This window comes from Myotis yumanensis, unplaced genomic scaffold (genome assembly GCF_028538775.1).
Source record: "Myotis yumanensis isolate MYYU_CA2020_CCGP unplaced genomic scaffold, mMyoYum1.0.hap1 SCAF_9, whole genome shotgun sequence".
Taxonomy (NCBI): Eukaryota; Metazoa; Chordata; class Mammalia; order Chiroptera; family Vespertilionidae; genus Myotis; species Myotis yumanensis.
The window spans coordinates 73,633,492-73,659,460 of NW_027223760.1; the positions used below are offsets into that span (position 1 = coordinate 73,633,492).

At 39.2% G+C, this 25,969-nt stretch overlaps 1 protein-coding gene across 41 annotated transcripts in view; it reads right to left on the reverse strand.

The window, feature by feature from the left end:
* The window catches only part of NRCAM (neuronal cell adhesion molecule), a 259,428-nt gene that overhangs the window by 36,558 nt on the left and 196,901 nt on the right, over positions 1–25,969 (reverse strand). For 32 of the 41 annotated variants that reach the window (XM_070424674.1, XM_070424676.1, XM_070424691.1 and 29 more), the window contains 11 exons: positions 22,400–22,596; positions 21,091–21,213; positions 16,749–16,919; positions 16,191–16,247; positions 14,329–14,440; positions 11,178–11,362; positions 9,624–9,755; positions 3,167–3,310; positions 1,829–1,940; positions 325–491; positions 82–229 (listed from right to left, as the gene is read on the reverse strand). In XM_070424674.1, coding sequence (XP_070280775.1) covers positions 82–229; positions 325–491; positions 1,829–1,940; positions 3,167–3,310; positions 9,624–9,755; positions 11,178–11,362; positions 14,329–14,440; positions 16,191–16,247; positions 16,749–16,919; positions 21,091–21,213; positions 22,400–22,596 — 1,548 coding nt within the window. The remainder of the gene's footprint in view (positions 1–81; positions 230–324; positions 492–1,828; positions 1,941–3,166; positions 3,311–9,623; positions 9,756–11,177; positions 11,363–14,328; positions 14,441–16,190; positions 16,248–16,748; positions 16,920–21,090; positions 21,214–22,399; positions 22,597–25,969) is intronic. The other 9 variants (XM_070424690.1, XM_070424692.1, XM_070424689.1 and 6 more) reach the window with 1 other exon arrangement.

A 25,969-nucleotide genomic window follows, 5' to 3' on the forward strand; every position in this document is an offset into this window, starting at 1 on the left:
AAGTCATTATACAATAAACCTTCGGTCAACAGCAGCTTAAAGACAGAAGCAAGAGAAAGGAAAGTGATCATCTTCAAATACCTTCCGTCACTGGGCAGCTCACCGTTGTCCTTCAGCCAGATGACAGTAGGGATCAAGGTATGATCGTGTTTCACTTTGCATTCAAAGGACACTGTGCTCCCTCTTTGCACAACTGCATATTCAGGCTGTTTAATGATCCTTGTTGGATCTAAAATTTAAAGTTATTGTTATCTATTGCCCAAGCTGGGGAATTTGCTCACGGTCACATAATTCTTGAAAAAAAATTTGCCACCTCTGCCTTACCTTTGATTTCTAAGTGAACTTCATTCTTTGCCATTCCTAACTTATTCCTTGCAACACATGTATAAGTTCCTGTGCTGTCCTTTTGGGCCACAGGAATTTCCAAAGTTCCATTTTCATGTAAAACATAAGTGTCTTCACGAAGAGCACTACCTTTAGTTCCTTTGAACCTTCATGGAAATAATCACAATGAGAAGCAAAACACATCATAATTTGAAGTCAGACATAAAATGCCATGTTCAAGGTCAACACATCATGATACGCGTTATAGATTCAAGTTCAAAGATGTTTGGAATCTGACGTGCATACTTGCACGTCAGCGGGATCAACGTAAAGACAGGATATAAAACTGGAGAATTCAATGATCAGTGGTGCTTGAAGAATTAGGGTGACAATACAAGATACTTAAATTGTAATTTTCAAAAGGATAGATTTATAATTTTATACACATTATTATAGACTCTATCTCTAAATAAGTGATAAAATAGGCCCAATGAACACTGCTCTTTTTGACATTTCCCTCCTATTGTGAAGTATTGTAACTTCATTCTAAAGAGATTTTGATTTCAAGGCTATAAGGTTTGTACTTCTGAAAGTATGACTAGAAAAATATTCAGGGTAGAAAAAAGATAAAGCAGATATATGTACCTTCAGCTTCCTGGCTCATGTCCGACAGAAGTAAGGGTGGATGAAAAGGCTAAATCAACCAGGACTAAGTGTGAACCTGCCCCCTTCCCTAGGAAATCATGTGCACAAGCATCCATGCCTCTGTGGTTGAAGTGGGGACATGGTGAGATTATCCTTTAATCCTACACCTGGCTTTCATTTCACATCAGCAGGAGGAGCCCAACACAGTGTCTGGCATCTCACAGATGACCAATAAATGAATGTTCCAATTTTCTTTCACTCATTGAGCTGTGCTTATGCTAGCCTTGTTTCTTTTAGCTCGTGCTACAGTAAGCAAGCTAGGTGATGAGCAGAACTTGTGCCACGAGTGTTATAGGGAAGAGGAAGGTCTAAAGTGGGAGGTAAAGGGACACAGTAGAGCTTGGCTGGATCCAAGTCAGGAAATTCAGGTGGGGGAGGTAATAAAGGTAAACACTAGTAATAACAAATTCTGATTTTGAGCTTATAGAATCTCTTTCCCACCGCAAATGATATTTGATTTTCAAGGAATGTCCCCCAACCAATGCTTCTAGCCACCATTCATGAAGTCCCAGGTAATGTCCATAGCACTGTAAAATTCAACAACCTTAAATTTTATAAAAAACATTCACATATATCTCTGTGGTTGACAATGTGTGCTGTTAAACAGATTATACATGTGAAAGTATTCAGTACAGAACAAGTAGTTAATAAATATTTGTGCATACATTAAATAATTAATAATATGATGGATTCTGCACTGCCTTTCCCCTATATGTTCTCTGACTAAAACCCAACATATTGAGGAATTTGAAGGTATTATCAAATGGAAACATTAAAAAGAAATAGGACCAATACTTACCACTCAATGGTAGGTAGAGGAGACCCAAAGAAGGCACAGTCTAGTAGAGCGGGCCTGTTTGCAATGACCTGATAGAGTGTGTTTTCAGATGTAAGGATGCGTGGTGGCTCAGCTAGAAACGTTTAGAAAAGGTAAAGTAAATATAAAATAAACACTCAGACCCACCATCTATTTTATTGCATTTTGTTTTAAGGCCATTAGAGTTTATGGAAAAGCACAACCAATATGCCTCTGCCCATATATTCTCTATCAAGCATAACATTACCAGACACTCAAGGAGGAAAAATAAGTCTTCTCCCTCTGCCTCATGCCCCACATATTATCAGGCATAGGGTTTTAATAATTGATTTATTTAGCTATATCTTCTACTCCACTGCGAGTTCCTTGAAGTAGGGAATGTGCTAGTTTTCCCCAGGAACTAGCACAGTGTCTGGCACAAAAATCATGACTAAGTACATTTTTGTTGAGTGACTGGCCCATCATAACCCCTGAGTTATAGTGGGGGTGGGTGGGTGGGAGCAGAGCTGGCAGGAAAGAGCACAGGGTTGATGATTAAAAAACAGAACCAGAGATCAAAGCTGCTTCCTAAACATCCACCAATATCTCAGCTGCTCAGCTCTTCCTTTGACTTGCTGACCTCCATTCCAAGCACAAAGGGGAAATATGAAGTGTTGGTTGGCTTCCTAACTAATTTTGTGTGAAAGGGAGCCTACCACACTTAAAGACTTGAAATATAATTCCCTGGCACCATGAAAACAATTCTCATGTAAACTTTTAACAAGTTTGGTATTTTGGTAGTTTTGTCCATTACAAGGAAAACAATATTCACATACCCAACCATTTCAGAATATGTTTGAATATGTCATAGTTTTCAAAAATGTATTACTATGAATTAATAAATGCACACCTGTGACTTGGATAGAGGCCAACTGTTACGGTTAATGACTTATTTTCAAAGAAATCAGAACTGTTACTCAAGTTGTTTCTAGGATGGAACAGCAGTAACATTCTGTTACTAATGGCAACTCAATGCCATTTTCCTATTGAGGGGTTTGATAGTTGGTCTAACCATCTGTGAACAGAGCAGCCTGACTATTTGGTTATTTGTACAATGAAGAATAGCTCATGATAAACACTGTGTTATGAAAGAACATTAAGAGTAGACTGTAATACCCTTTAGAGCAAGGTTTGTATCTTCTTGATCTTTCTTTATCCCTGTTAGTTCCAAGAACCCAGCATTGCACATAGTAGCTGCTCAATGCATTTTTGCAAAATGATTGGAAAACAACAGGAGTCCTTAATTTAATCTGCCATGTCTTCAATAGAGGAAGAGCTTACCCAGCACATTTACAAATGCATTTCCCAGCAAATATCCATATTCATTAGAGGCATTGCATTGATACACGGCACTGGATCTTTCTTGAACACTTGAAAAAATAATGGTATCTCCATTTATTTTTCTGCTGGGGTCATCAGGGGCAACTGTTTGGGTGTAAAAATAAAAAAGTATACATTTATTCCTCTTTGCTTAGAAGATGTAAAGCTTGAGGTCTACATTATAGTAAGCAGAACAAATACAGACTGATCTAGGTATATCCAGTACGAAGGACAAGACCAAGAACTGAGGCAGAAGCCACAATTTTCCTTCCTCAGAATTTAGTTATCACTTAGCATGGGTGTATGCTGGATATTCACTAAGTTTTAAGTGGATTGACTGAACATTATTTTGAGAGATGCAGGAACAGAAAACCACAAATTGGGTGAAAACTGCAATACAAATTTAGGAAAATATTTCCTTGTTCACAAAGAAATCATGGACAGCAAAAACTAGTCAAAAACAATATAGGAACTCTGTAGCTCATCCAAATCTGTCTTTTAAGAGCCTCTTTTTGAAATAAATAAGAAAGAAAGAAAGAAAGAAAGAAAGAAAGAAAGAAAGAAAGAAAGAAAGAAAGGAAGGAAGGAAGGAAGGAAGGAAGGAAGGAAGGAAGGAAGGAAGGAAGAAAGGAAAAAGAAAAGAAAGAAAGAAAGGGAAAGAAAGAACTAATAATCAAATGTGAAGATACTTCTTTTCCTGTTTTGGAAATTCCTGAGGCTGGCATAGAAGTACATTCTGTAAAAATTCTTTGAAAGGTAGTATTTTCAGCTAAACCTCTCAAGTACTTAAAAAAATGTTAAGACCAGGATTGGTCCTTACTGACGTGGAATGGCACTGGTCGGGTAATGTAATACGTGAGAATTATGTCCAGGGCATGCCCAACAATTTGGAGGTGCTGCATTCCTGAGCTAAATCCCTCCGTGTGAATGCTAATGCCTAGGCGGGGGCCTTCCGTTGCTTTAAAAGGACACTGAAAGGGCTAACAGGCACCTGCCTCAGCGTGCTGATCCAAAGCAAAACCGAGTCACAGCAGCCTTTCTCCCCAACTGCTCTTGCAACTTGAGCCACTTAAGTAGACTTTGCTTTCATTCTACACACCATTTTCCCCTTTGATGACAGGAAATGAATGTGCATCTAAGACATGATTATCACTGCATTCAGACTCCTTTATTGCTTTAAAATTTCAAATATTGGGCTCATCTGTGATTAATTCACTTTAATAGAAGTAAGCCAAAATATAGTTATTAATCTTTATCACACATATTCAATGTGCTCATACTTTCTGCATTAGTTTTCTACTGCTATCACAAATTATTACAAACTTAGTGGCTTAAAACCACACAAATTTACTATTATACAGATTTGTATGTAGATGTTCAACACTCGGGTCACAATCAATAGATAATTTATGAAATTATCTTAAATACTCCAGTTAGTTCAACTAGTGATCAGGTTGTATCAAGACACTTGAGTCAGCTTCTTAGCTCATATCTGCTGTTTATGAGTCTGATATTTTAAAAATTGCCTTAGGAAACATGTTCTTCTAACCAGAAAATAATAACAAGTTTGAACTCCTTTAACAGGGTATAAGTTTTATCAATAAACTACAGGAGAGAACAGAAATGTCACAGTGATGTAGGAAGTGAACTACAGCTGTGACCAGGCATCCAGGTACCCTGAGAATGCAGTATACCTCAGGGCAGCCGTGTTCCTTGTTCCAGATCCAAGTCTAGTATCATCAGGATCTTTCTGACTCATTTGCTCTCAGTGATGTCCATCCACTGCCTCAGCAAGGCGTGCTGGAGCCATGCTGGAGCAGAGCTGAATAACAAATCTGGACCCAGCACCTGGACACTCACTGTTGGGATTCCTCAGGGGACTCTCGGTGCCCCTACATGTCCATTCGGACTGCACCTCTATGCACATGCCACGGAGTGGAGGGCCGGGAGTGACGGGCATTTGACAGTGATGAGGCCCGCGGAGACTCTGGGCCTTATCTATCTGGATGGGTGGCAGACTAAGTGAGAAGAGCTCCTCAAATTCCTTGAGTATGTTGTGCTTTTAGAAGTTACACCACCCTGTGTTGTTTAATGGTATAGAGTTCCAGTTTTGCAAGATGAAAAAGTTCTGGATGTCTCTTTCACAATAATGTGAATATATTCAACACTACTGGACTGTACACTTAAAAATGGTTAAGATGGCCCTAACCAGTTTGGCTCAGTGGATAGAGCGTCAGCCTGCGGACTGAAAGGTCCCAGGTTCGATTCCGGTCAAGGGCATGTACCTTGGTTGCGGGCACATCCCCAGTGGGGGGTGTGCAGGAGGCAGCTGATTGATGCTTCTCTCTCATCGATGTTTCTAACTCTCTATCCCTCTCCCTTCCTCTCTGTATAAAATCAATAAAAAATATATATATATTTTAAATAAAAATGGTTAAGATGGTAAATTGTGGTTTTTTAACCACAATAAAAAAGGTTACAGCACCATGAACATGGAAGACCAGCTCAATGAACAAAGCCAGCAAGACAGTCTTCCTCCAGTGGGGACTCATTAGTCACATCATAAAATAAACTGTTTTTAAAAGGTTTTATGCAGCCCAGTTGCACCTTTCGATGTTATTCTTTACATGAAAGGCATCCAACTGTCCGTGCCTTATTTCTGCTAAGTGGAGCAGTCTTTGAATATGTTTGGCAAGGTTTTCAGAAATAAAATAAACCCTTTAGGTAAGAGTAGTGAACAAGCAGGTCTCTCTCCATGGGGCTTGGTCTACATTTTCCTTAAGCACTTACCAATGAAACAAACTAACCCAGGAACTGTCCGTGGCTCAGCTGGTATTTGGACAAAGAATGAAACTGTACAGAGATATCTGAATGAAGCCTTTGGACTCTGTGCTGGCTACTGGGTGGGAGTAGCTCTCCAGTGCAAAGCTACGTTATCCAAAGGAATAATAATTGATTCTAGAAATAATTAATTTCATTTGCTAATAATGAACATTGGAGGAAGAAATTTAAGAGCACAGAATCACTGCATAGAACTTAAAGCCCCAAAGGTAAGGCCCCGAACTGGGGTGATAGCCTTCCAATAATATTTTCTTTTATCTAACTCTCCTGACATGATTGCCTGAATTATAAATGCTTCCAACGTTTAGGTAATGAGAAGAAGAAGAATGAGTGCCACCTTACATGTATAGAGCATTATTAATTTTAAAAATACTGTGTCTATTGCATAATTTTATTTTAAAAATAACTTTGTGAGCTAGATTAACTAGCTATCAGATGCACTCGAGCCTGGAGCACTTAATGGTTTGTTTACCATGAGATCAATGCTCAGCTTTTCTGGGTTAGTCTGCTTCATAAACATCTCCAGAAATCTGAACAGTTGGGAATAACGTAGACCAAGTCTCTAGGTGAAGAGGTGAATTTTCCTCTTCAATTGCTTATTTCATCCACTAGAAGGATTTTACTTTTGAGAAAAGGAAGAAGATTGGTAGAATCTTGGGAATATCCTGGTCCCTTCCTCCATTCCCTTGGCTGCTTATCATATCTTACTGGTTTTCAATCTCTCCCTGCAATGTCAGTAATATATGTAATTGTGGAAGGAGGTCTATGCATTTTCTCTCTCACTTCATTCCTTGCCCTCCTCATGTCTTAGAGAAAAGAAACCTTTTGACATAATGGTGGTGTGATGTTATATATGCTCCATGCGGAAGAATCTGAGGTCGACCACAACTCACATGAAACACGGTTACAGACCGACAAGTGTTAGGCTTCCTGCTGCCTCCCAGGACAGGGACAGGGACTGTGGTGCCCAAGACCTTGGCCTTGGACATTTTCTTTCTGGTCCTGGGTTCTACTTCCACACCTTCCCAGACACTGCAGGTCACATGATAAAATTAAAGTTCTCTGCAGCTGTGTTCTTTCTCCTGACTTCTGTAGGTTGTTTAAAGAATATTTTAGGTGATTTGGGGGGAAAATTCCATATCATGCAGTCTATTTTTTTTTGTTACAAGAAAAGTTCAAAGTAACCTGGCCAGTCTCGGGGGACAGAGCTTTGGAAGACACTAAGATGAGATCCCAGACAGTTTTTGAGTTAATTCTTCCAGTTTTGTAAAACAGGCCCCAGGTCTGAAATGCACAGTCACAAATCAATAACACTATTTTGCTAGCAAAATCCCCCTCTATCCCCCTGATCCTGCTACTCCTTCACAGTAATTATGTGCACTGGGCAGCCAGGGCCTGCAGAGGGAGGAGGAGTGTCTATGTCCTTGGATGACTGCCTACAAGCCAGGTATGGGGAGGCTGTGTATCTGGGAGTATGGTCCCGATAGTGCCTCTGCTGTGTGGCACCTGGTGGAGACTCCAGGCACCTAGCAGAGATGCTACGCAGCTCCCTGCATGATAATGCTGCAGAGGCACAGCTGTCCCCTGCCCCTCACCCTCGGCGGCTGATCTACCCAAGGTTTCTGCAGCCTCTTTGGTGAAAGGTGGTGTCAGCAAATCAGCTTGTGCTCCCAGCAAACTTATGAGGCCCAGTCTAGGCCCCCTTGAAAGTTACAAATGCCTACCATGCCTATTGTGTGCCACTGTATACTGCAGCAGACTTCGCTCTCTCTTGCCTACCCGTGCCTCTGCCAACCTTTCCCCAGGACCCATCATTGCTGGATGCAGCAGTGGGGGTGCACCATTCAGCAAACTGCAGATGAGAAACAAGTCCCAGGCCCCTGTTTCCAGAACAGTCCCAAACCTCAAAGGCATTTCTGCTTAGGAGCCTCTAAATTCAGAGGGCAAGCATCCAGCAGAGTGGAGAAGCACAAAGCTCCTTGAAATTCCATGAATTTTTGACAGTTTTCTTCCCCATTTACTCCTTGTGTTGTATCAGGGTAGGTCAACACAAGGTGAGGCATGTAGGCTGACTTTGAACTCAGTAGATGGTCCAGATGCTGAGGGTGGGAGCAGAGAAGAGCAGTGAGCCTGCAGTATCATCCTGCAGAGAGCTATGAGGGTCCCCACCAGGTGTCTCAGCTCTTTGCCTTTTAGTTATGAGATTCCAAAAAGCAATCCATACATATTTAGTTTGGCCACCAACTGTGGAGAAAGACACCGTGTAGGGATGCTTCATATCATTGCGGTGTAAACATACAGCACCTGCTCCTGGCACCATGGGACAGCCTCGTGGGCCAGAATCCTTGTCTGCTGCCATGCCATGGCGTTTCTCTCCTTGCTTGTCCGCCAGAGTGACTGCTCTGAGGCACAGCAGAGGTCAGGGACCCTGGACCTGTAGGCATGTGGAATTCTGATACTACCTTCGCTCAACCTCCTGTTTTCTTGCCTACCCTTCAAGTCCTTCCAGTGGGGACTTAAATACTTTTGAGATGGAAGAAATGAACTCATATGGAACCTGACTTGACAGCTTTTTGTTCTCTTTCTCCTCTGGACCTAATCAGATAATTTGGGGTTATAGGAAAAGGCCCTACCTTATCTCCTGGGACTACTGCTCTGAGCCAACCTCCCCACCCAAAGCAGGCCTTTCACAGTTGATCCTTCCCCCAAACATTTCACTTAAAGAGGAATGTCTATGAGTGCATTTCAAAGATCTTAATACAACTAGGGTTACAAGGTCCCTAAGAGGCACAGCCTGTCCTGGGTTTGGTATGACAATAAGTTGAGAGAATCAGGAAGGAAGGTCAACTTCATAATTTAATCTCTCAAGTCTGTTCAAGGCAGCAGAGTGGCAGCCTGGACCAGTTGGCTGAGAAAAACTTCGGGAGTGGTCCAGGGAAAGTGCCAGGAGAGATGACAGCTGCAGCCAGGACTGTGTGAGAACTGCTCAAGGATGATCTCCGCTATCCCTGGGAAGGGAAACTGGTCAAGACTGAGTGTCCTGCATTGGCCCGGGTGAGAGGGTGTACTCTTTGGCTATTAAGTGGAATAGTGACGTCTGAAGCCTTGAGAACTTGGGAACTTCTGGGCTATATTTAGGAATAAAAACTCTTTAAATTAAGACAGCTATGTTTCTTATTCCTCTAGCCACTGGCTCTATTCCCAAGCCTCCCCACCCACCTCCTCTGACTTTTATGATGTTTCTGTAAACCACTTCACATTCTGAACAAAGAAGATAAACTGAGCTTCTCAGTGAAGTTTATTTTTGACCCTGCCCTTCTTCCTATGATGCTTGTAAACAAACAAACAACAAAGGAAATATCCCCAAGTCCCAATCAACACATGCCATTATAGTACAAATATTCCATATTAAATATCTAAAGGTAGTAAGATAAAATATAAAGGTAATTTGGTATCTGTTTACCTTATACATGACTTCCTTCCTTAACCCAAATTATTTTATCACTATTTGTTCCCTGTTGAGATGTATCTATGCCCTGAAAATATACCACCACCGGAGCCAGTCAAGGAAACTTACTTTCTATTGGGACTCCGTTCGACAACCAGCTAATTCTGGGTTTGGGGTTGCCGTTAGCTCTGCAGACCAGGGCCCCGTCCTCTCCTGGGGACAGCACAAGATTTTGAGGTGCCATAATCCAGTATGGAGCCGCTTGATTGAGGAAAGAAAAAACACACAAAAATGTGAGTCAAGTAAGAATTCTAGCTAATTTAGTATAATGACCTATTTTAATAAAAAGCATTTTGCAAAAACATTTGTTAGTTTTATTTTTTAGAGTGAGTAGGTTTATCAGTGATGCTTCCAATAATACTTCAGGTTTTCAAAAGAATGTTTAAAGAGACTCACTGATACCTAGGTATTATTTCTAAACCTTTTTGATAAAATTATCATCTGTTTTACATTAATTAATCATACATCAAACAAGCCACAGATTTATCCAAGGGTGTAGAGCGATTTACAGGAACAGATAGGACTGAAAAAATATGAATTTAAATGCTGAGCCTCACAGAATCTATCTCATTATAAAATTAGGAAGCAATTTTTAAAACTTCGCAATTGTGAAAAGTTGCAAATAGTGTTCCCACAAGCCCTTCACCTGGCCTTCTCTAATGTTAGTATCTTATATAACCATGGTACAGTTATCAAAACAAGAAATTAACATTGGTGCAGCACCATTAACTAAACAACACACTTTATTAGAACTTCCCCAGTTTTTCCACCGTCTTATTTCTGTCCCAGGACCCTGGGCACCACATCGCATTTACTTGTCATATTTCCTTAGTTTCCTCCAATCTGAGAATGTCTTGGTCTTTTGTGTCTTTCATGACCTTTAGACTTTTGAAGAACACTGATCAGTTATTTTGTAGAACACCTTTCGACTTGGATTTGTGTTTTCTCACGATTAGACTGAGGTTTTGGGTGATGGATCTTCTGATTACATCATACCAGGGAACACATGATATCAGCATATTACTGGTTGTGTTAATCTTGATCTCTTGGTTAAGGTGATGTTTGCTAGGTTTCTCCACTGTAAAGTTAGTATTTTCCTGCTTTCCATACTCTATTTACTTAGTGAGGCACTAAGTTCAGCCCACATTCAAGGGGAGGGAACATAAGCTCCATCTCCTTAAGGGAGGAGTATAAAGAATGTGAAGACATCTATTAAAACTGCCTCAGGAAATTATTTTCTTTTGTGGCGGGATAAATACTTTGAGGATATACAAATATCCTCCTTCTCCTTAAGGTTTCATCCACTAATTTTAGCATTCACCACTGGCTCTTGCCTGCAGCAATTGTAATGGCGGGATTCTAATGGTGAGTTTCCATTTCCTTCATTCTTTCTACATTTATTAATTGGGATTCTTTTGTAAGGAAGATTTGAGGACGCTATTTTTAATCTTATTTAGATGCACAATAAGTATAAACAGCAATGAGAAGAGATTCACAGTATCATGAATGTTGATACAAATTTACATTTATTATTATTGAAGAATATAATGGAAGGCATACGAATTGAAGATTTAGGGCCTCTCATGAATGCAAGAGCCTTACATTTTAAACAATGATATGTACCTTTCACTGTGACAGAAATGGTGTGATGGATGACTCCTAATGCATTTTTGGCTATACACTGGTACTTCCCCGAGTCTGCTTCTGAAACCTGAGTGATCTGCAGAGTTTTCTGAAAGTTCCTATAAAATGTCCGGTTGGTGGGTAGTGTTCCATCTTCTTTTATCCAGTAAATGATTGGGGTAGGCCTGATAAGATAAAGGATGGTGACACAAAAAAAGAAGTTACCTAACTGCTTTTGAGGGTGAACTTTCATGCAAGTTTATAATAAATGCTTTACATAAAGCTAATGAGAAATATATAGGTACTTTAACTAGCATCACACTTTTATAAATAATGCTCAGAACCTTATGTTTAAGGCTATCAGCTACCATTTTCACATAAGCAGAACTACGCTACTTTGTGGTACACCATAAACTTTGACTACAGTGGTGCAGTGAGTATGCCAGCACGAGTTAACTTTACTGACGGGACCTAAATGTTTCCTTCCAAGTTCTCATCAAAGAGGCACTCTTGGAAAATTTTACATGAAGGTACTATGCCAATCAAAAGAATTACCATGAAATGAATAATACTGAGTTAGTTTTTTTTTTTTTTATCAGCTAGAGTTAAAGATGCACAGAGAACGAGATGATACACATAGTTGTGCCCAGGAATTTTTCTTACACACATTTCCACATCAAATGGAAGAACTTTTTTATTTCAAAGAAGGCTATCTGGTAATGTAAATGAAGTAATTAGAGAGATGGTGCTCTTTCCTTAATGTCATTATTCTCTACTAGAGGCCCGGTGCATGAATTCGTGCATGGGTGGGGTCCCTCGGCCTGGCTGGCAATCAGGGCTGATTGGGGCCCATCTCATCCAGTCCTGGTCTGTGCTGATCGGGCCAGCCGGCCACGGGGGAGGGACCGTGGGAAGTTGGCTGGCTGCAGGAGGTTGGCTATGGGAGCACACTGACCACCAGGGGGCAGCTCCTGCATTGAGCACCTGCCCCCTGGTGGTCAGTGCACATCATAGCTACCAGCTGGTCTTAACGGTCACTTAGCCTTTATATATAGAGAGAGATATTTTAAAATATTATACCAGTTGACAAGAAGAGATTAAACTCATGTATTACACCACTTCTCACAGTGTTTCTTATTCAATTATGAAGTATAGGGACCGATGAAAAGCCAGAACACAGGCTTAGAGTTAAAGACCTGCTTTCTCAAGTGCCAGCCCTGTTCCTACATTGTTCTCTGACCGTGGCTCCTTGGCCTCTTTGGGCTTCAGTTTCCTTAGCTGCCTTACTGGGGATAATAATGCCTGACTCGATCAAGCGGCTTTAGAAGCTTTTCATGAGGATAAAATAAAAATCCACTCGACGCAAACATTTACTAGGCACGGAACTAGAGACCAAGCATTGAGTTGTGTGTTGGGAAGATAAAGATGAAGAAAGAATGATCCAGGCCCTCAGGAAGATCACAATATTTGTCATTAGAAATGCAAGTGGGATTAATTGATTATTTTAAAAATTGATTTTGATATATTTGGTTAAATAAAAATAATTTAACACACACACATATTTGAGGAAACGGTTTCTAAAATAAGACATGATGTGAATATAAAAAGAGGCAAAAATGTGAAATCGTTTTGAAAAGCTGAAGCTACCATACACACGTGGAATCGGATAGCACACTATGGTGTTTCCTTACAGTCAGATTAATCTGCACCTCCTATGATATGGAGGTGAGAGGGCGGTGGGGGTAGAAGAATGAGATCACAGCTTTGCTACGTCATGAACTGCTCTGGAGGCCTGCTACTCCGCGGAGCAGGTGTTAAGAATTATAAATATTTTTATTCTATGAGTCTCATGTTTATTGATTTATAAGTGATAGAGCTCCAATCTAAGTTTTACAGCATTCCAAGCTTTAAAAAATTTTTTGGAAGTTTGATGCAATTTCCAAATACCAACCACATTTTAGATTTTTATGTAATATATCACATGTGGGAAGGAGAATCACTAAATTGTGAGAACGGGTCTGTCTACTCCCAAAAGGTTGAAGGTTGGTAGATCAAACCACTTTTTAACACAATGTTGAAGAAAATTGCAAGGGTTTTGTTTTTTGTGTTTGTTTTTTTATTCTACTGGGGAAGATATATACTTAATGAATCTTTAAATGAGGGCTTTGCTAGTTTTCAGGTACTTGAGAAACCAAGTAGTGTGTGGTGTGCTTTCCTGCCACGGCCAGCAGAGGCCTCCGTTCATTCCTAAAGGCTGGTTCTGGGAAGGAGACTGCTGAGTTATCAGCACAGATCAAACATGTGACCACAACATGTTTCTGAGAGTCTATTCAATGCTTTACGCATAAGTGCCCATATCAATGGTACTTGCTCTATGCCATGTATCAGAAGGGACTAGGTAGAAGTTTGTCTCTAATGTGTACCTAATGTAACAGTTGTTCTTATATCTGAGCGAGGCCTTCCTGCAACTCCTGCCAAGGTCACATAGGTTCTAGGGGTGACATCGATTTTGACGAGACATTTGCAAAGAAGCTGGGTTTGTGACTTTACAGTAGGAAATAGTGCAAGGAACACTGTCCCAGTTCCGAGGCTAGGCCCTAAAAGGCTGTGTGTGCTTCTATTGCTATAAGAATTAGCCTGGGCTGGGCTGCTAGAGGGATGTGAGAAATTCAAGGCCAAGAGCTCAGCTGTGCAGCTGACAGCCAGCACTACACCCTCAGAACTGTGAACCCATAGCTGAGCCACCTAGTAGACACATGAGCAGGCTCAACCTAAATCAGCTGGATTAGCCCATTCTAGCACAACCGCCCTGCAGACCTGCAGAAAAATGATTAATGATAAATAGCTATTGTTTTTAAGCCATTAAGTTTTGAGGTGGTTTGTTACACACAGTAGCAAAATAATCACCCTAATTATACTTGTAGCAATCATAAGGTGATAACTGATACTTATTTCATGAGGAACACCATTATATTAAAAATGTTTTAATAATATGAGATTATATGGCCTATTTTGGAAATAATTCTCAGATATTTCTTGATGCTTGATGGAATTATATAAGACAGTGACTCTTCCTATGATATTAATACTTCTCTACCAATCCATTTGTTTTTACAAGAAATGTACACCAAGACACAAAGTATTAACTCACAGTCCTTCTGCAATGCACTCTAACGAAAGAACATTCCCTCTTAATTCCTCTTTGTTACTTGCATTGCCTTGTGGAGTTAAAAATGTTGGTGGCCTCTCTCTACTTGATTTAGCTGCAAACGAGAAAATCAATATGCATTAAAAGTTATGAATATGTATTTCTAGAAACACAGTTCACTGCCTAAAAATCTAATCCCTTTTCAAAACTATTTAACATTGTAAAATTTGTTAAGCTACACATGCACACTCTTTGCCTTACAAATAGCCATTGCTCACTTAGCCACCCAGGAATAGGAACAATTTTGGTTGCATAAACACTAATAGTAAGAACTATTCTCCTTTCATATATTTTCTTAATTTTTAATATTTTTCATGAATTTTTTTGTGTACAGGTAAATTTTCACAATGCAGACATAGAAAGGAAAATCATGTTCTCAAACTAAACATCACGTAAAATTAGTGCTCAAAGCAAAGTTAGCTGTCTAGTTCCTAGAAGATGTTAGATTTTTCTGAGGGTATGACTGTGGATGGGCTATTCTGGTTTCCACCAGGGACAACATTACACTCAATTCCATTGATTAATTATGGAGATAAATCTGTGGTAGATGTCTAATATGTCAAAGTCCTTAAACTTCAAGGTTTATAGAAAACAAAACAACACAAAACAAAATTAGAAAGTTACTAATAGAGGTCTGGCAAGTTTTGCCACAAATTAAGACTAATAATGGAGTTAAAGAAATTGAAATTGGTTTCCTCAATGAAAATATAAAGAGGGCTCAACTCAGAGATCTCTGGGAGATGTATATAGGCCACCTTCTTTCTTATGGGGATATTGCCTAAATGTGGCCTTATATTCTGGTGAACTCTGAGAAAAACTTAAAGTAGAAAGCAAACCATATTCTGATTCTGTAGACCTTTATAGTTTTCAAAACTTTAATGCATTAACTATTTGATGCTCACAAAAACTGAATACTGTAAAATTATAGTTTTCCTAAGATTTTAAAGTTAGAGGCAATCTTACTCCTCTGAAATCACTTTGGGAATGGTTTTGAGGCCTATGTCTTTCAGGAGTATATTACACTAAAAATAAAATAAAACAGGAGCTGTGGCATGTCTATTCTGGTGATTGATAGAACCTTAATGTTTTTTACTTCATACTCAAAGGTAAAAAAATAATGCAGCAGAAATTCTGCTTTCTAGATAATTAAGAAGACCCCATATCCAGAATCTATCATTTTCAATGATCAATTCTGTACCTGAGATCCACATTTCCCTTAAGGAAATCAAATTCTTTTCTTTTCGAAAGAATGAAGTTAAATGCTCTATTTTGTAAAAAATTACTCTACTGAAGATAATGACTGGGTTTTAAACAAAATTAAGAAATACTGTTGCTAATTATACGATATTCATAATGTCATGTGAAAACAGATGGGAAGTGTGATGACTTGCAATCAAAATCCACTTACTGTTAGTTGCTAAAGGTTACTAAGACGGTGAAGAGTTAGTATTCAAGCAGGTTAATGCACTTTGCCAATTATTTAGTTCATGAGAAAAATTTATGAACAAGACAAAAAAATGAAAAATCTAATTCTGAACACACATGAACATTTTTTCCAAATTATGTGAAATGGTTCTTTGCATGAAAACAGCTATAATAATTTTCATTATTATACGTACAACATGGAAAATGTTTTAGTGGCATGTTTGCAAGCTTATAGCTAAATTTCACAAGAAACATACATTTATTCTAGTGGTAACTAGGAATTTCATAAAGAAATAAGGTTAAATAGCCATGGAGGTGAAGTTAGTGAACTAAATTCTACAATGAAGGAGAGATTATCAGTTACAATCACCATAACTCACCACCATAAACCTCAGTGTCACTCAAATTAGCAGCTATAGTGTCATTCAATTCATCCACTGAAATAAACAGAATATCATGAAGAATGTAAAAAGTAGGGGAGAAGGTATTGCAAGAAAAAATACTGGGCAATGAAAGCAAACACATCCAGCTATGCTGACCAAGTGCCATCCCTACCAACTAAAAACAGTGCTTTACATTGTACATGACTAACTCATTAATTTACTCAGTCACCCCCAACCAGCATTATGTGAACATATAACTGAAGCTGTAGGTTTGCCCATTGAAGGCCTCATGGGGCATAAATCACACGCAAATGCGCAGAACTTCAAGTGAATTCACAAAGCTATCAGGAAAATGGTAACGTTAATGATAGCAAAAATTGCAGAGTATTTAGGGTATGTATGCATGCTCTTTATAACACATATGGCAGCACTTTAGTCACTATATTCACAGGTAGTTTCCTGATCAATGAATCTGATTACTTCAGTCAGTAGTACTTAATGGTTAATATGTTTTACACATGATTGAAAGACAGATTCAGGGAGCTAAACACTTACCCAAAACCACCTTCAGAGAAATAGGTTGCTTCTGCTGTATGGTTTGAGTGTGGTTAAATCTGGCGTAACAGATATAGTCTTCGCGGGAATCCTCTGGGAGAACATTGGAAAAATAAAGGTCTCCATTCAGACCCTGGGAAACCCTCTCGCTCTGTGGAAGTCTTTGAAAGGCTGGGGAAAGGCAGAGAGACAGCCGGACCATTCTATCATTAAAGCGGCCACTTTCCAAATTAGCAAGACAAATTTATCTACCACTAGTTCTATGTATTATTAAATCTCCAATTGTACCTGTGGACCCTAATTACTCTGGATTAGGACAGAGATGAGATTAGAGTTGTACAGTGAAGTGTTTTATTAAGCAAGTGTAAACCAGAAAAAAAAAGAGTTTGTGTGACTTTTCGTAATATTTAAGTTAATCCCTAAATATGCATATATACACACATGCCTTAGAATATGCATTAAGGAAGCTTATAAAGATATTAACCCGGGTTTCATCTTCACAAATGGCCAGACATCAAATACTGTGAGAGCACCTACCTGTGAACTAGGCCCTGTGCAGGTGTTGGGCCTAACAGGATCCTTACCTTGTCTGAGCTTGTCTAACTGAAGAATCAGGCAGCAAAAGGGCAATTAACAAAAGGGTGCAATAATGACACTATTTAATACTGCAGACATGCCCCTCAGAAGCCCGCCTCACCCAGCCTTCCTCACCTCCTCTACTTTTTCTTTTCTGAGTTACTTAGCACCTTCTAACAAACAACATATTGCATTTGTCATATCCATGGCTTACTGCCTGTCTCCCCGTGCCAGAATTCAAGTTCCAGGGGGACAGAGACTACCGCCTGCATGTCTACGGAGGTAGCACTGAAGCTGCACCTTGCCCTGCATAGGAGCTCCCTAATTAAATCAGCACCTGTCAGCTTCGTGTTTAACCATTTACTTCCTCTCGGTCCAGTTGAGAAACTGTCTAGCTTCAGGCATGAAGGGAAGCTTTTCTAAGTTGATGAAGGATGCAGGGAGGTGGGACCACTGATCTGGGCGTGAATTTACACTGGGCTGGCTAACATGCATCCTGAAGCTTCTGACTCAGTCCACAGAGTCTACACTGGGAGAATTCTTCAGCTTTGAAGTGAAAGAACTAGGAAAAATTGCACATCCCCGGCCCTGAGCCAGGTTGTATGGGACCAGAGGATTTCTCCAGTCCGAGTCACCGCTGTGTTCCGCCTGCAGCAGGTGCCCTACCTAACATTTCACAAAAGGCAAACTTATGGTTCAAAGCCTGCAGCTCCCTTGAGCAGAAAACATGGCAGAGAATTGTGGAGCCAGAGCCAGAAACAGGGCTGGTTAGCCATGTTAACAAAGTTTCTGGTCAAGATGCAAATTTGGCTGGTGATTGTAAATTCATGGTTTTGAGTCACTAATCCCTAGGGAAAGAATTGTTTTAAAAATAACTCATAAAAATAATGTACATTTATTTAGTGAATACAGAAAGTCAAAGATAAGCATGCATTTATTCTCTTCCATTTCTCCTGCTGTATTTTATTACTGACAGTGGTCAGTAGATCAAATTAAAGTGCCCACTGAATTCCTTTGCGTTACATTTAAAAAAATGTATGCAGATAGAATAACTTGATGTCATCTTGCAAGAAGGATGCTATACAGGTCTGAATTTTTCTCATATTCCAGATGCAATTTTATTTAAAAGATCCAGATGATATGCCAGCAGTCTAAAATGTATGTAAATGACATAGCGAGCAATGCAACATGGAAAAAAATTAGTTATTTATTCAGATGATTCTGAAACTATACATGTTCATGTATCTTTACTAAGTGAAAAGGTCATCATTTCTGAATAAGAGCCAAGGACCAAATACTGGCCTCCCTTGGCAGTGACATTTAGATACTGTTACTCTCAATGTCATACACCAGACATTTACATTTGATTTATTGCTTATTCTTTCAAAATCAGTAAAAGCAATAATGGGAAAGATATGTTTGCTCATTTACTCATGTATATGTTTATTTTCCATTTCTTCATGATACGTTCTCTGAGGGCTTTCAAATAAGAGTCAAAATGGAAATTATATGTTAGAGCTAAATTTTATTTTTGGTAATATGTACAGCACATGACTTCAGAAGAAATCATGTCATTGAGAATAAAATATATTCCCAACAAATATTTCGCTTGCATTGCCACCATTACACCTAGAGGACTCCTGTCAAGGTCAACAGGAACCTCCATGTTGCCCAAATTCAGTAGTCATTTCTCAGTCAGATCAGAAGTTATATGATTTACCAGCAGCATTTTATTATTCTGTCTTTTTTAAAAAAATTATCTTTATTGTTGAAAGTATTAAAGAAATCCCCCCCCGACCACCACCATTGCCCCCCTCCACCCTGCTCCTGCCCCCTCCCGAGGCCCTCATCACACGACTGTCTGTGTCCATGGGTTATGCATATAAATTCTTTGGTTAATCCGTCCTGTTCTGTCTTGTCTTGTTCTGTCTTCTTTAACACTCTTTCTTTGCTCTCTCTTTGTTCTCATCTTACCACAGTGACAGCTCCTTCTGGTCTATTTTGCTGGTTTCTCCCTAAATTCTTGGTTCCCGGAGGGCGCCTGGTCTCAGTCCCCGAGGCATTGCTCTTTACCACCTGCACTCTCTCCCTCCCACCCTTCTCTCCTCCAGCCCTGGCTCTAAGAAACTCCTAAGACAAACACTGCTGACTGGAGCTCTGAATCTTTTTCTGACTCTTGTAGCCCTGACTCCTGCTGGGCCTCTCCCCATGGATGTCTCATTAGCGTCTCATGTTTAAAGTCCTGATTTCTCACGTTTAAAGTCCTGATTTCCTGGTTTCCCAGCAGAACCATGTGGGGCCCACCTGTAAGGTAACATGCTAACCCCGTGGTCGGCAAACTGCGGCTCGCGAGCCACATGCGGCTCTTTGGCCCCTTGAGTGTGGCTCTTCCTAAGCCCTAGGAGTACCCTAATTAAGTTAATAACAATGTACCTACCTATATAGTTTAAGTTTAAAAAAATGGCTCTCAAAGAAATTTCAATCGTTGTACTGTTGATATTTGGCTCTGTTGACTAATGAGTTTGCCGACCACTGTGCTAACCTATTAGTACAGGAGATTTTGGAGGGTGGAGGGGCAGAGCAATAAAAATGTCCCACAAGGACAGGGACAGGTGGACAAATGTTAAACTGCCTAATGGATTATTACTTCATGTCTCGGTGCTTTGGTTTTCTCATCTAAAAAGTAGAAAGAATAACCAGATATACTTCATAGGGTTGTTGTAAAAAACTGATGAGATAACCCATGCAAAGTCCTTAGCAAAGGCACTTAATAAATATCCAATAAGTATTAGCTGACGTTGGGGGTAAAAAACACACAAAAAGTGGGGGGAAAATCAAACAGCTTGATTTCCTCTCCTCTATGGGCTTCTGCTGTTTCGGGAAATGACACGACAATTCCATTTTACCAGTTGTTCAGTCCTGTAGTTATCTTTGATTCCTCTCTCTCATGCCTCCCATCTGAACCTCAATAAATCCTAGAGGTTCCACCTCCAAATCCAGAATCTGACCATGTGTTACCCACTGGACTGCCACTACCCGAGTCTGAGTTGCCATCAAGTCTAGAGTAGAGCAGCGGCCTCCAAACAAGGAGGCCTACTCTCCCTTTGCCCTCTCTATTGTCCATACATGAACAGAAGTGATGTTATTGCTGCTTGTTTTGTTTCAGGTAAAGTCACTCCCTCAATGTCTCCTACTTCATTCAAAGCAAAACCAAAGCCCTCTGCATTGAGCCCATGGGCTTTTCTAACCTTTCCTATCACTCTCCCCTTTGACTCACTGAGTCTGGCCCTACTGGCTTCCCTGCTGCCTTTTACACACACCAGGGTGCTCCTGCCTTATAGGCTTGTGCTAGGTTTTTCCTTTGCAACCAAATATTTAGGGGCCTGTTTTGCTCTCATTCCATTAATTCTCTGCTTAAAGCTCTGCTGATTTTCCTTCCTAGTACTGATTGCTGACACATACTTTCAACAGGCATTTATTGTCTGCTTCCTTCTCCACGCCCATCTATTCCTACGGCATAGAATATAAGCTCGGGGAGAGGAGGAAATTTGTTTGGTTTATTTAGAGCAGTGCCTGGAACATAGTAGGTGCTCAACAAAATCAAATGAATGAATGAAATGACATTTATTTCAATGAGCATTTATTTTCCTGGGCATCTCTAAAACATTTTATAAACATTTTATGAATCACAAGAGATAATAATTTATTTTGGCAACAAATAATTGTCAGACTCTCAAAGAAAGAAATTCATATTATTAAAACTTACAATTATCCATCCAGAATATTATAGCTGGTGGTAATCCAACTGGAGGTCTGCAGGGAAGTATCAAAGACTGGCCACTTCGAAGTGTGATTGGTTCAAGTTTTTCTTTGGTCCACAATGGTGACCCTATGATATGAAATAACAACTTCTAAGTTATTTCTGCATTGAAAAAGAAAAAGAGCACTAGAAAGACAAACTAAACTTTCGGGAAAATTGTAACTCAGCATTTGTGTACATTAAGATAACAAGAAAATAAATTTTAAATACAGTGTTGAAAGTAAAAAAAAAAGAGAGAGAAAGACAATTTTCATTCTCTGCCATTATTAGTATAAATTCTGAGTCAGTGATTCCAAGCCTAAGAGCTTATATTAAATAAATCATTAAGAAGATACCTAATAATTTCATTACAAGCATGTTCTTTACAAAAGAATGGAAAACACTTAAACGGCCAAAGACGTGTAAAAAAAAAAAATAACATAACTATACACATACACCTTTTAATATCGTACAGTATTATATAAGTATACTTATTGATAAAACTGATGTGAGAATATACATATCGTAGTTAAGTCAGAAAAGGTTATAAAATAGTACTTCAGAATGAGCTCATTTTAAACACATACAAACATATCTAGAAAAAAAAGTAGTAATTATTTTCTTGAATGGAAGAATTCATGCGTAACTTTTACATTTATTTTTTATTTGGAATTTATTTTTTTGTATAATGAACATATATTACCTATGTAATTTAAAAAGCTTTTAAAATGATTAGAACTGCCAATGGTCATTTTTCTTGAAATACATGCTCTTGCGCTGTTGAGAGGATGTGGGTATAGAACACTACAAAAACAGCCACGTAACAGCAAGGTAGTGAGGCCATTCTATTTCTACCTGAATTTTGAAACAAGAATGTTTTAAAAAGATAACACTTACACCTCATCACCCATTTCATACTGAATTTATTCCATCTGGCTGTAGGAAGTTTGTTCATACATACAATACATAAAAAATCAATAATTAGATCAATTTGGGAAAGAAACACTTTTCTTACCCCTGGTGTTGTTGTTGTTGTTGGTTTTTTTTTTATTCTGGACTTGTATAAAAGACATGCTAGACTGACAAAGAATTAGGCTGAGGAACTTAGGGTAAAGTGGAAAGGAGCAATAATTTTTATGCAAAACAAAGTCAGATTATTGGAATCAATGCTATTACTAGTATATACTCGTAATGGTATTTGGATGACGTAATAGACGCTGAGTCTCAGAGCCATGCTTTAAAAAGATCCACCTGTTGGTGGACAAGTCCCACTTACTGGATGGACGAACAACAATGTTATTAGAAATTGCAGCTCCACGTTCGTTCCTGGCTGTACACTGATAGACTCCTTCGTAGGTCTCCGCTTTCCCTTCACCCATAATGTTAATTATGAGGGTTCCTAAGCCAGCCTTCATGGTGACGAGAGGGTCTTTATCTATGTCAAAATGAGTCCCATTTCGGGTCCAGGAGAAGCTGCCCAAGACATAAAAACAGGATTACGCACTCTTTAACAAGTTCCTAGTAGTTTATGCGTTTTCAGAAATAGTTATTAGATTTTGATATTCCGTATAAGAGCAATAGGCTTCGCACCTAAAATGTTTCATTGAATCATGACTTACAAAATTGGCCACACATTTTAAGGTACATGTCTTTATTAGAACTATCCTAATCTGACTCAATAAAGAAATCATGCACACAAATTGCCTGTCAGTTTTCAAAGAAATACAGAAAGGAGGCCTCCTAGGCACACTATCTTAGCGCTTCATTAGCATTTTCATTGTCAACTCCATTGTTCATAGAGTTGACCTATCTACAACAATTTGCTCTGGGCTGAAATGTGACAAGGAAGGCCTTCACAAGTAATCAGACAAGTTTCAAATTGCCAAAGTGCAAAGGGTAGGATAGGAAGAAATACAAGTTCAGTGGCGTTTTAAATGTTGGTTATTAAAAGTGGTAAGTCTATATATAATATATTTTGAGAAATTTTTAATTCCAGAGATAATTTTATAAATTCCATAGGCAGTATTTCAAATTATCAACTGAAATTCTTCTTTCTCAGTTTTATTTATATAGAAGATTTTCTTATTTATATAGAAGATTTAGTAACTAAACACTTTATAACTAGTCACAAGGACCATGCTCACACAAAGGGATACATCTCTAAACTTCACTGTTTTCCAGGACCGCTTGGATTTCCCTTCTCACTGCTCTCCTTGTAGTAAGAGTTGTGACAACTGCTAGGGTGGGAGGCAGTGTGGTGGGTGCCACTGGCATGTACTCAGTACAGGTTAGAGATGCTGCTAAATAACCTACAATGCCCAGGACAGCCCCCATTCCCACAACAAAAAATTATCTGTCCACAATATCAATAGTGCTGAGATACAGTACACGTAAAACTAAAGGGAACTCCACCAAATTATATCATGTTAGGGCTTGAGTGTTAGAGTGTTTCTAATATGTCAGACTATATTGTTTTGAAGCAAGCCTTTGATGAAAGATTTTTATATACTTCAGTATTTAGTACACATTAATTTTTTCCTCAGGTGCTAGTCTGTGCTAGTTTTGTAAGGCCAGCAATAGACAAATTCAGAAATAAAATATTTGAGATTCAAGACGGTGGCAGATTAGATGGAAGCTATACTCACCTCCTCCCAGGACCAAACTGGAGTTTCAACTAAAGTATAGGAAAATCACCCCAAAGAATCAACTGAAGACCAGCTGGAGAAAAGTCTTATAGCCAAGGACTTGGAGAGGAGGACACATTGAAACTGGTAGGAGGTACGGAGGTACCAGAGGGATGGCAGGGCACTCACAGGCAACAGCTGACGTTCTAGAAGGATATCTCAGCTGTGCGAGGGTTCCCCTTGAGAAATGTGGGGTCTAAACCCCAAGCCAGACACTCCAGGCAAGAGTGCCAGAACTCGGAAAGAAGCCTACAATAACATCTGGCTGGGAAAAGCAGGTTTCTGTCCCCAGGGAGAGATGGCTAGAAATGTGGGCACCCTCTTAAAGGGCCAAGGCACAAAATTTCATTTGTAGTCACTCATCCTGGGATCAAGTGGAGGGAAGGCAGAGTGGACTAAAGCTGTGTGAGCAAAGTCTGGGGTTGGTGGCACTGGGAAGAGAGCTGAGAGGTCAGCCACCAGGATCCCTGTGCTGAGTCATTCCCCTATGCTGCAGAAGCCATCTTTCTCAGGCAAAACATTCCCCTCCACACAGCATCAGCCTGGGGGGAAGCAATAGCTCCAACAATTGGAATAGCTCTCACACCACCCTGTGGACCTTCTTACACCATACATAAGAATAGCAAACTCAAAATGGATAAAAGACTTAAATGTTAGACTGGAAACCATAAAAATTTTAGAAGAAAACATAGAAGTAAAATCTCAGACATTCCACTGAATGGAAGAACATATTTGCTGATACATCTGATAAGGGGTTAATGTCCAAAGTTTATAAAAAACTCATGCAACTCAACACCAAAAAAAACCACCCAAAAAACAATCCAATTAAAAAATGGGCAAAGGACCTGAATAGACACTTCTCCAAAGAGGACATAGAGATGGCCAATAGACATATGAAAAGATGCTCAAAGTCATTGATCATCAGAGAGATGCACACTAAAACGACAATGAGGTATCACCTTACACCTGTCAGAATGGCTACCATCAACAAATCAACAAATGACAAGTGTTGGTGAGGTGGAGAAAATTGAACCCTTGTGCACTGTTGGTGGGAATGCAGATTGGTACAGACATTGTGGAAAGCAGTATGGAGTTCCCTCAAAAAATTAAAAATGGAACTGCCTTTTTGACTCAGTAATTTGACTTCTTGGAATTATCTAAAACAACAACAACAAAAACCCCAAAACACTAATTCAAAAGAATATGCGCACCCCCCTATGTTCACTGCAATGCTATTTACAATAGCCAAGATTTGGAAGCAGCCCAAGTGTCTATCAGTAATGATTGAATAAAACAGCTATGTTACATTCACTCAAGGGAATACTACTCAGCTGTAAAATGGAAGAAAATTTTACCCTTTGCGACAGCATAGATTGACTTGGAAAACATTATGCTAAGTGAAATAAGTCAGTTAGAGAAAGACAAATACCATATGATTTCACTCATGTGGAATGTAATAAACAAACTGAACTAACAAGCAAAATAGAAACAGACTCATAGATAGAGAGCAGGCAGATACCTCTGGTGAGGGGAGGGTTCAGAGGTGGTGATGAAGGAATTGAGCAAATAATAAAAAGAAAGAACTCATGGACATAGACAACAGTGTGGTGATTGTTGTGGGGGGAGGTGGAAGAAGGTATAGAGGGGGGATAAATGGTGATGAAAAAAGAAAACAAAGAAAATAAATAAATTTTAAAAAAGATTTTTTTAAAAAATTGCAAATCATGTATCTAATATAGCACTTGTATCTAGAATATATAAAGAACTCTCACAACTCAATAATTAGAAGACAAATAACTCAACAAATGAGCAAATTATTTAAATAGATATTTCACCAAAAAAGATATAGAAGTATTTAATAAGCATATGAAAAGGTGTTTCATGTTGTTACTCATTAGAGAAATGCAAATTAACATCTTTTCACACTCACTAGAATAGCTAAAATCAAGACAGACAATGACAAGTGTTGGAGAGGATGGGGAGAAATAGGAACATTTATACATTGCTGATGGGGACGTAGAACGGGAGAGCCACTTTGGAAAATGGTTTGGTAGTTTCTTAAAAAGTTAAACACATATTTATCATAAAACCCAGCAATTACGCTCTGAAGTATCTACCCAAGAAAAATAAAACCAAATGTCTACACAAAGACTTGCACAGAA